The following is an 11,764-nucleotide window of genomic DNA, read 5'->3' as shown; positions in this document are numbered from 1 at the left end:
TGTCTCTGTCTGTCTGTCCAAAGACTTTTTCCACTTTAGGAATGTTGTCCCTGCCTGTTACAGAAGCACAAAGAGTCTTGTCTTTGTCCATATCCATCAAGATCATATTTTCTCTCTCTCCCCTCTGCGAGTCCACTTTTGTTTCCATGTTCGCTGTGTATCCACACTGTTGCCGTTCAGCTCAGCAGGGCTGCACTACTGCTGCACAGTCCGCCGTAACACAGAGCTGCAAGTAAACCAGAAGCTGTTACAGCAGGAAAAAAGAAACTGCTGCCTCACTGTTTTTGTCTATCTGTCAGTTTATCTGTCAGTCATCCCACAACAGCAGTAGAGTAGAGCAGGAGTGCAGGAAAGCGGCTACAGCCGAAGTAGTAGACAAGAAGAGGGGGGAGGGGGGTCTCAGTGGTCTCTAAAACCAATACAAATCCTTGCTCTTATCCTGTGCCGGCAGACCTGAGAGAAAAGGAGAGAAAAGCAGGAAAAGAGAAGGCAGAGAAGGAAAAGGCACGAAAAGAAGGTAGATTAGAAAACGAGGCGCAAATGCCCTGTTGACAAAAGCAGAAGGAACTGCCCGAGGCAGAGGGGGATGAAAGCGCGACAGCAACAGAAAAGAAAGTTGACAGCTGGTGTTAAGGTGCTGATTGACAGCCAGTTTGTTGGTTTAAACCACTTGTGTAAGTTGATCTCAGGCAGGGAAACAGATCTTTATTTCATTCTGCTTTTCACAGTATGTTACTAAAGCTGTTTTCCCCCCAATTAGATATTGAGAGATACACAGAAAGAGAATGTTATAATGAATGCTAGAGCAGCCTCATTTATTAATTAGTTTTCTAAATGAGTGCGCTTTTTGACAAACCAAGTTCAACATCTGCACCAACAAGCAGCAAAGGTTTAGCAAGTCAATATAGAGAGCAGAAAACCCATTTAAAAGATTGATATCAGTGTCAATATGAATGTCACTTACTGGTTTTCACGGGTGGTTTTCATCGACTCGAAGTCAAAGTGTAAGCTCACATCTTAAGCTCAATTGATTGATTTTGTTTTAATTACTTCAGCCCCATAACAACTTAACCTTGCATCTCATTATACAGTTTTCCCGAGCCTTTCATTCTTCTCAAACAGTATTTAAAAGAAAAAAATCCAGTAACTGACACTTCACAGATACGTCTGTTCTCGGTGTCTTTCACCAGTACTAATTACCAATGAGAATGAATCCAATGAGAAGAATGCGACGCAGCATTTAAATCAATCCAGTCTGCAATTTGTATTAAGACTGTTCTGTTCTAACCTCACAACAACAAATCAATATAAAACAATTATTCTCTTAGTGTGGGAAAATATTTTTATCTCAATTTCCAATTAAAGGTCGTGCTCTTTCTGAGATCTTTGATATCCGAGGAGTTCTCAGTCCTATTATTAGTACTAGAGTAGTTTTGGATGATTTACACAAGCAGATTAAGCCAACTTTCTTTTAGGATTTCTTTTGGATATCCACACTCATTCCTAAAACTAGGAAGAACTTTCAAAAATCAAGTGTTTAGAGCAGTATTAAACCTGAGCTTTTGGCTCATATACTGACAAAAATAAGTATTACAGTTAATAAAGAAAAACATAACAGGTCTCTCTTTATTTAAGCTAACATTTTAAGTAAACAATGACCAGCCGACATTAAGGAAGTCTTAGCCCTGCAATTTGAGGGCCTCATCATAACTCACCAAAATACTGGCCATCAACCCCTGAGGCAAAGCAAGGAGACTAAACCTTATCCACTGCAGGATTCTGCCATTAATTCATTTTTCTTCTCTAACCATTCATGAAGTTTGCATTGTTTCATAACAAAAGCTAAGAGAGCATTAATAGAGAAAGCACATGACAGTTGTTGCAATTCTGATGAGGAGAGACCCTTCTCCTGTTCATCATCCAGCTGTTTCTTCTTTTTTCTGTCTATTTTAGTTCAAGTGCCCATTTAAGTTGAATTTTCTGTTACCTGAAGGACAGAAGATGCAGTTTTCTATGCAGATCCTAAAATAAATCAACTTCAAAATTGGCAGTACCTGTGTCCATGTTCAGTCCAATCTCTGTTCCTGCCCCCGTGAAGGCACCGCTCCAGGCCGACCCCGTCCCCGATTCCCCTTTACCCCCGAGGTCACAGGGAGAGCCACTGGGCCCCGGTACCGAGCTGCCGGATGTCAGGCGGTGGTGCGACCTCACTGACGGCACCAGCAGCGAGCCGTAGCGTGGGTCGAACGCTGTGCCGTACATCTCGTGAACACCTGGACGTGGGTAAGCTGAGCTCTGGGTGCTTATAGCACCTCCTAGCGAGTAAGGATGATGGTGGTGATGGTGGTGGTGGTGGGATGGGTGCCAGGCATCGGGGCTGGGCTGGTGGAGGTGGCTGTGCAGGGAGGCAGAGGAGTAAGGGTCACCTGGAAAGGAGAGCTCTGTGTGGGGAGCAGACAGAGCGCTGCCCAGTGTGGAGGAGACTGACGGCTGGTAGGAACTGTTCCAGAAAGACGGAGGGAAACTTCTCTGGCTCATAGGAAAGGATCCATCTGTGAAGATAGAAATGCACATTAATAAAAGGAAACTCATTTCATAAATTTGTCACACCTACTTATTTAGATTTTTAAAAAGTATGTAGCTTGAATAATGTTAACACATTGTGGTTGAAGGTTCATTCTTCACTGTTGTTTTGAAACAAGGATCATTTTTTTAGCCTCATAATTTATGGTATGCGTATTGAATTTATCGCAACTTATCAATCATCTTTTTAAGTCACTTTTTAAGGCAAAAAAGCATAAAATACAGTCTTTTCAGCTCCTTTAATGTGAATTTTGCTGCTTTTCTTTCTTTAATATCACTGCAAGTGGAATCGGTTCGTTTTTTTGACAGTTTAAAAATGTAATTTGAAGCTGTGTCCTTGGCAATGTGGTATTTGTGATGGTCATTTCTCACATTTTTCTGATATTTTATGTACAAGATAATCAATGACTGCAAAATAGTCGATGCAATTTTAAAGCAAGCGCTGCTGAGTAATAATAATAATAATAATTGTGAGGCTTGAGGATAGTAAGTTTTGTTACAAAATGGTACGACAATTTAAATTCCTTCTTCACTCACAATTGGTCATTTTTTTTGCTAATAAAACTTACATAAAGGTGCTGGATTTAAAAAGTGTTTGCTAAACGGGAAGAAATGAAAAGCAACTCAATTCACCATAGATTTAAAAAATAATAAAGGAATGAATCCTTTTATGTCGGCTTTTATCATCTCTTTATGTTTACACAGCTAAAACTGAATATTAATGGGGATACCAATTCAATTTCTTTTAATTCTTTAGCTGATGGAAAGAATCACCGGTTAACGTGACCCTAAAAAGGATTTCACTTCAGCGAAACCTGTGATAGATGTAATGTCATTAAAAGCGATATACAAAAAAATAAATGAGAAAATTCCTGGCAAATACTTTTAATTGTGCACTGAATGTATATCTTTGGATAAATATGTAGCTCTCACCATCCTTAATCTGACCCTGTAAAGGTATTCCTGTTGTTGCATAAATTTAAATCACTCCAAATTAGATGACTGGCAGCAACACAATGTGGATTTCTTAACATATTGTCATATGTTTTTGTTATCATCTCTTTTTCGTTGACATAGTTTACACAATAAAAAATACAGATTCAGACATGAGTGCTCAGGTGTAGTTGAGTTATTTCATTCTCATATTTCCTTTGGGACTCGTAAAATTCACTGAATTATTTTAGTATTTTTATCTGCATCGTCTTCTTTCTCTTATGGTGTTGGGGACGTTGCACTTGGGCACCAATTATGGCAACCCCCCCAGCCTTGGATTCATTACTTCCTGAGATTTCTAGCCTAAACCAATTAGATCAGGCGTGGGTTGATCATCAGTTTGCTTTGTGTTTTTGTGCTCTCTGGTCCAATTCCAATCCGGCCCCTTCACACTCCCGCTCCGTCATAAGTGTAACTCCACGAAGAGTCACACTTGTGGCTGCTGAAGGATCGCTTAATTACTGGATATGGTAGAATCGTAGCGGCAACCTCTGGGATGTTCTCGCCTTTCTCAGATCAAAACAGGAACTTGTAATCAGCATCTGGAGTGACTGGATGTATTAAGATCGGGTCCATTACTTATTGGAAAATGCAACTGCTCCATTTCAATTTCATTTCCTTCACAGAGTGTGGTTAGTAATCCTGCACTGGTGCAGCTTTGGCTTTGGTGGGTTTATAACCCACTTCTACTCAAGGCTAATTGGTTTGGAATAGCACTTAATGTGGGGGACCGTCCACGCAAAGGCGCAAAGGGACTGAAAGCATGCAGGGAGGGGGTTGTAGCTGCCAGATTGTAATTGGGCCTCTGATTCTGATGAAGTCACGGTAGTGTTGAAGCAGTATTATTCCACTGAATTTTCCTTGGAAAATGCAAAGTCAAGGCTCAATTAAACACTTTTTCCCCCCTTAGAAGGACACAACATATAATTATGGTGAGCATGATGTTTTTTTTAATAAAAAATTATTCTATTTATGTGATTTTACTGTAATAGTCAGTAAAACTTCTGTTTTAATTTTAAGATATTTGTACAATGGACCATTATCACACTTGTGGTGCATATGAAACACTTCTCTCCCTCTAAATAATCTGAAAGCTGTCTCAGAGGCGTTTCTTTATAGACTAAATTCTTCTTTTTATTCACAAGAACAGGCTGAATTACGCCTACTTATTGAATACCTACTTATCGTAATATTTGTATTTATCATGTGTATAATGTTTCCTATATCTAATAGATATTATCAGTTATTTCACTTGTAATTTTCTACCACTAAAGTTAAATAGCAGTTTTCATCATCGTTAGTGATGGTTCACAGCAAAAGGTGGCATTAAAATCAATCCTACAATTTTAAAGACATACACACGTTTTGGGGACATACGTGACACAACACAACTTTCCATTATCCTTTCTATACACATGGACAATTCCTAAAAGAAAAACACCATAAAAAGTTGGAGGAGTTGACATTACACATTTAAAAATATCACACCAGTGCATGTAAATAGATGCCTGGGGCATAATTGATTCTACTCAATCACTTGAATATTTAAAGACGCTGAAAAGCAGCATAAAACTCCACTAAAAGAAATAAGTGGCAAATATGCAGGAATATTTAAGTATCACCAGCGGAAAAGGGCCACAACGCTGAGTCCGCCAATGTCAACATCAGAAAAAAGAACACACACCACACAACCTGAGAATATTAAGGCATTTCATGAGTAGAAATGTGAAATGTTGAGAAATGTTGCCTATGATTCTCAAAATACTGACAACTCTAAAATAATCCAAAATAATCCACTAATACACACATATGTATATATAAAAGAAACACTACACACCTCTTACGGCCTTGTGGCTGCTCGACGCGGGGTATGCACTCGTCTGGCTGAGAGCTCGGCTGAAGTGTTCATCCACCACCGCGCTGATATCGCCCTGGAAGTAAGTGAAGAGGACACAGCGGGAACTCAGGTACTCGGCACCGGGCGGCAGCTCCTTGTCCTCCTCTTTGATCGCCGGGGGGCCAAGCCGGCTTCCGCTGTCCTGGTGGTCTTGCATTTTGGAATACAAGGCCAACTTCTAAAAAGGAGACAGATATATTTATATGATTGTAATAAAACAATATATTCATGCTTCTGATGCATATATAATTTTTCGTATTGACATGACATTTGACATCAAAAATATATTTCTATAAGGACACAGCAGGTTTTAGAGGAAGATAAAGGAACCCAATTAACATCTGCTTGTCTGAAACTGCATTGTCTAAAACTTTATAATAACTTACAAATTTGGCATTAATCTTGAAATTTAAAAAATAAAGTTTTTTGCAGTGTTTGGTCATTTTTTAAAAAAAAACCCACCTAATACTTCCAGGTATGAATGAATAAACTGGAACATGCTGATGTTATCAACACGTGAAGTGAAGTGGTCGTTTTTAAATATAATAATGCATTAAAGGTGTGCATAGTAACTGATAATTACAAATAAAAATATATAAATAATAGTGTTAAAACAATATGTAAATGACTTAAGTAACATCAGGGCATATATTACTGTGTTATATGATAAATTCAGTTTAAATGACTAAACAAAATAAAGGATTAGAATTTACTGTCTAGCAAGCACTGAAAATCTAGACTATAATCATGTGGTGTAACTGGAACAGGCTCATCCCCAGGCTGTTTAGACGACAGACAAAGTGAGTTGTGGCACTATGCGAAATATGTGTGAATGTTGACTGAGAGTTTTTAAGAGTAAAAAAAGAAGCTCTTTAACAGGTCTGGAAAGGCCTGTTTAAAACTAGTCACTCTCCAACTTATGACCCTTGCAGGCTTCAGAAGTCCCCTGACAGAAGCAAATATAATATGAAAAGTTCTGTTAGTAGATGAAGGACATTTAAGCTGAAAACAATCTGAGATATACTTTCAAAAAGTGACAATATTACTTTAAACTTACTGATGTTACTTTAACAACTGCACTTAAAGCTAAAACCCGCATAGCAAATAATGTCTGTTGCAGTCTGAATAGCACACATAAAAATATTTTAAAGCAAAAAATAAATAAATAAATAAATACATTTTAAAACACGTAAAGAGATAATAGATTGTAAAGCAATAAGTCTTCATTAAATCTTTTTTATTATTATTTTATTTTACTGGTACTTTTGACCACGTTAAATTAGAATGTTTATCTAATACTGCAGATGACTCCATACCACATATATAACCTATAGGTAACTTAACAGTGACATAAATGCAAACAACATAAACTGTTGACGCAAAATTGAGTTTTAAACTTCTTTACACTTTAGGTTTTGTGTAGCGAGTTTGCGCCTTGCAGCAGGTAGCGCAGTGATACAGTCATTTTTATAAGATCCTAAGCGGTGATTAACTGTCTGTTTAACACATTTTTAAATGCGCGCTGTTTTTAAAAAGTGCTTTTAAGGGCTGTAAGTTTAGGTTGTGCGCTTTAATGGCCTTTATCTTTTGGATTTATGCGTAATAAAGTTGTAATTGACTTAAAATAAAGTTTCTGCATGTGGCTTGCAGCCTAAAGTGAAGACATAAGTCTTATAAAACACTTTATGTCTGTGTGTTCCGTACCTGGTGGTGATAGGGGCTGTAGGAGCTGAAATAAGGCTGAGGACCAAACACTTGGTACATCACATCCAGGCAGCTCATGGCGAAGAAATCACGGATAAGAACCAAGCTTCATTGATAGAGCGTGTCTGGTCGGACGGAGATGAAACAGTAATCCAGGAGGTGGTGGAAAGCGGCACACTCTCAGACTCTCTCCGTTGAGCCGCTCTGCGCTCTTTACGCACTGGACTCACACTGAAGGGAACCCCTACAGCTTCCAACCCTCCTCCTCCTCCCGCCACACACCCATTCTGACACCTCCTTCCTACCAATCCGAGCACAGAGCTCCGCCTCCGCCTTAATGGGCTTCTAATTACTGAACACCAAAGGACACCGCTGAAGCTTGGAGCTCAGGCGTCTGCTGGAAGAAATGAAAGAATCTTCACTTATAGTTTTGATAATTATACTATTATACTGTGCTCCATGAAACTCTGTAATTATAGTCGTGGAAATTTTTTACAAAATTCCTTCCTTCATTATTTCCAATTAAGTGACTTTATTTAAGGACTGCAGCGATTCACATGAGCATTAATACAGAACATATAAAAGTTCACTGCTGACCTTAAAAATGATGCTGCGACAAAATACTGTCAAATGTCTATTTAGTTAATTTATTTAAAATTATGAAATTAATTTGGTAAATATTTCACCTGTCAGGACAAACTCATATCTGTAAGGAACTTTTTACATGGTAGTTAAAAAAAATGATGACTTTATTCTAAAATTTCTGGATTTGTCTGCATTGTTGGGAGTGTTGGGTGTAAATGCCTTCAAATAATTTAAAATAGAGTCAAGTATTAGCATATTGGTCCAAATTAACTACACTGGCAGCCACATCATTAAAGAAAGGTGACATGAACATCCTGAACCTAGATTGGTCAGAGGTCACTTCCTGTTAATAGGTCATTCTTCCTTCCTACCATCACCAAGTGGTGCTCAAGTCTAATCTAATTGTTAAGGGAGCTCTCATTAATATTTTACCATACAAAACTGCCTTGAGACAACTGATGTTTCAACATAGTGCCATATAAATGCCATTTATTTAAATTGATCTGTCTCATTTTACAGTGCCGCATGCCTTCTGCTGAAAACCTTGGGACATGACATTCTTTTGTTTGTTTCTTTGTTTTTAACATATAGATATGCTGAAGTGAGACTTTAAAACACAGGATCCAAAGGACCTGCTGTAACTCTGTCATACACCACAGGATGACCTCAGAGGTCCCGTGTCCCGATGGGCTGACACTGTACAGAGACATGTGGCTTTTAATGTTGTGTTTGAGTGGTGTATTTTTACTTGTTACCCAGACACTAGGGGTGGGTCTGTGGGGAACCTATGTAGCACCAGGTTACCTGGTAACTTGTCTTTATTCTTATTTTCATTATTAACAATTATAATATGCTAATCAATAATCAACACCATATCAAGTTGTAAGTTTTTGTTTTATTTAGTTTTTTCCCTTAAACATGGGAAATTAGGTTTCTGCATTTATGTGTTGGATAATAAGTACCATGATTTTTGAAAATGTTATTTCCCCAAATTAAAAATTAGTGTAATACCCAATGATACTGGGTTAAACAAAGACTATGCTGACAAGTCGGTTATGTTAACTTCCATCAGTAAGACTTTATGGTGAGTATGATGGTGCAGAGCTGCTGTCATTGCTCCCAGCTGAAGTTTTCCTTGTGGTTGAAGTCACAGTTGAGAATGTAACAACTGCTGCTTCCTGCTAATTGAATGAGTAAACAAATGAAACCAACCAATGAGTGGAATGTAAAGCTATGAACTCCCCCAATCCCTCAACGGCTGCCCAAATTCTGGAGGTCAAAGGTCAGATAGTTTGTTCCCGGTTTGGTGGTATGTCAGTGTGAGTGTGTATAAATGTGTAGACTTGTGTGTGATTTACTGAAAGAAAATACAAAAAGTCATAATTCATAGACTTACTGTAACACGCAGCTTCACCAGGTTTTAATTTAATCTGCTGTATTTAACATCTACAAAGCCAATGTCAGGACAAAATTAGTAATATAATTACACTGTAAGAGTCTTTTTTAAAGCTATAATATAACACATTAATATGCAGCAATTATATTTGTTTCAAGCCCTGCTAACAATATTACTGACAATTATAAAACAACAGCACAAGAATAAACTTATTATAGTGTAATAAAAACAATGTATTATGCTAATAGACATCAGCTCACTTTTAGCTTTTCTTTTGTTTTTTCTAGTTTTTATTTCTATCAGGTGATTCACGTGATAATATTCTTTAATATACTATATGGTATACTGTACTTTAAATTTTTTACTTTTGTTATTGTGTTCTACAGAATTTCAAAGGACGCTTGCAAAAGGTTTGAAGCTGAATCATACTAAAATAATTTAAGATCATTTTAAGAGACCTGGAGGATAATACTTCATATTACATATTATACTTCAGATAATATTTCAGTCAGCAGATGTTATCTCTGAACATTACTGCATGTGCTTCCTTGTGTTTGTGATGATTACCGTTCTGATGTTTTAATTTAATTTAGTCTGGATGCTTTTGTATAGCACTCTTACATATATGTGTGAACTTCCTTGGTGAATTTTGCAGTATGTATTTGTGTGTGTTGGTGTTATTGTTATGTAACCACATCTTTCTGAACTGCTGCCAATGATATTTTTAATCTCAATAGTATTATTGTCCTAAAAAAGGCTAAAAAAGAAAAAAAGAAGAATCGGTTTTGCTTCAGGCTATATTAAATTAGATATGTTTACTTCCCACCAGAGTTATTAAAACTTTGTTGTTTGTTTATTTGTTTGCCTTTTCATCGGCATTTATTTATATTTCTTTCTTCTTCTTTTTTTTCTTTATTTCTTTTTTTTTTTTTTGCCAAACTGGTCTTCTTGGTTCACTTTAGTTGTTATTGTTTAAAAATTGTTATTTTGAAGCTGCAAGGTCTAATATGGTCAGAATAGATATTGCATTACACATGCGAATCCCACTGACTCACAGTCAGGAGATCCAAGGCTCAACAAAGCATGTGATCCAAAAGTTTCCTCAGGCTTGTTGTGTTGACTGTTTTGTCCAAAGGAAAAAAGCATTTCCTATCATTTTGCATTTAGCTTAAAGATTATTGTTTCAACATTACCATAATAACTGACTCACAAATCACACTGCATGCTAATTAAATGTTAGAAAAGCTTTAAAAACTTGTGTAAAGAGCAAACCTGGGCTATAAATAAACATTACAGATAAAAATGGGAGCGCACACTAATGTAACCATTATGTTGAATTTTCCCCCTGTGCAGTAATAATCCTTTGTACTGATTTTGTCATTCTGGCACTCGACTGTCCTTTTAGCTGACCCCCTCCAACAACCAGCACACCTGTTCCCCACCACAAGTGCCCCAGAGAAGCTATTAAAACCCAAAATATCTTCCATTGAAGTGCAGCTCAGCTCATCTCACAGGCACCATTCAATGATCGGCCTGTGTGTGTGTATTATGGAACTGGGACCGCCAAGGTTCAATGAGGAATTTTCAATCAGGAGTGTTATCTGCTGTCACTCACAGGTTTGATAGATTTGAGAGAAGGTTTCCGGAAGAATCTGGAGGTGTTCTTCGTATGAAATTATTTCACCACAGATAAACATTGAAGGAGAAAGAATGCTTTTTTTAAGCTATTTTGGGGCAGTCCAAGTCAAGGCAGAAGTTGAGCATTAGTTTAACAGATGCTCGAAAACTTTGCCTTTTCTTGTGTCTTTTCTACAGTGACATGATTTTATATGGTCACAACTTGAGATATGAACACGTGCTCTCAAAAACAAAACCCCAGAAGGACAGCAGCAAAGCAGGAAGTCAGCTGGTGATGTTGCTGGAGTGGGTTTCTTCCTCTTTATTTTTCAACTTGCCCTATGTAGGCATGATGAACTTTTGTGCTGGTTAACCCCACATGTGAACCATGAATATTATGCTGCTTCATTAAAATCTTTCCTTGTGGGAAGCATTTTGTAATATGGATTTAGATAAGTGCTCCATGACCAAAGATAATGAGATGTTGTGAAGTAATTCAGTTTGCATTGGTGCAAAAGCCTCAATAAACACAAAGTAAAAGCAGATGATCTCTTTAACAGGAAGGGAAAACAGTAGATTGAGCCACACTTCATTTCACTTTGGTGACTGGTAAGCTTTATTTTAAATCCCAACTTTGAAAATTAAGCATTTTTCACCATCTTGTCTACATTAGTATTACTTGTATGAAAGAACTTAGTAAACCATTGTCTTCAATCATAAAGTGGTTACAATGTTTGCTTGGTAAGTGAAAGGTTCGCCTTCTGCAGGTGGTCGGGCATCTGTGGTCAAACTCTGATAACACCTGCTATACCAGGCAAGGAAATAGCCAAAATCCACTTGAGCTTCAGGTCATTGCAGTTTCAATCTGACTAACAAAAAAAGCTCAATGGCTGTTTTTTCCTTTTCAGAATTCTTGACAAGTTTCCACCAAGATGAGGCAAAAAATCAGTAATCAGAAAAAGACACGGGATGTCTTTTTTTTTTTCTTG

General features: G+C 37.5%; 1 protein-coding gene across 1 annotated transcript; it reads right to left on the bottom strand.

Annotated features, from left to right (window-relative positions):
- Nucleotides 1–409: 409 nt before the first annotated feature.
- Nucleotides 410–7,255, bottom strand: vgll2a (vestigial-like family member 2a). The gene is made up of 4 exons (XM_063496468.1): nt 7,178–7,255; nt 5,414–5,651; nt 2,055–2,552; nt 410–453 (listed from the first exon to the last, which is right to left on the bottom strand). The coding sequence occupies exons 1-4, from the start codon at nt 7,253–7,255 to the stop codon at nt 410–412; spliced, it is 858 nt and encodes a 285-aa protein (XP_063352538.1).
- Between the last annotated feature and the right edge of the window lie 4,509 nt (nt 7,256–11,764).

The sequence above is a fragment of the Pelmatolapia mariae genome, linkage group LG15 (assembly GCF_036321145.2).
Source record: "Pelmatolapia mariae isolate MD_Pm_ZW linkage group LG15, Pm_UMD_F_2, whole genome shotgun sequence".
Classification (NCBI taxonomy): Eukaryota; Metazoa; Chordata; class Actinopteri; order Cichliformes; family Cichlidae; genus Pelmatolapia; species Pelmatolapia mariae.
Note: the sequence above shows the minus strand (reverse complement) of the source record. Positions and strands in the feature narration are given on the sequence as shown.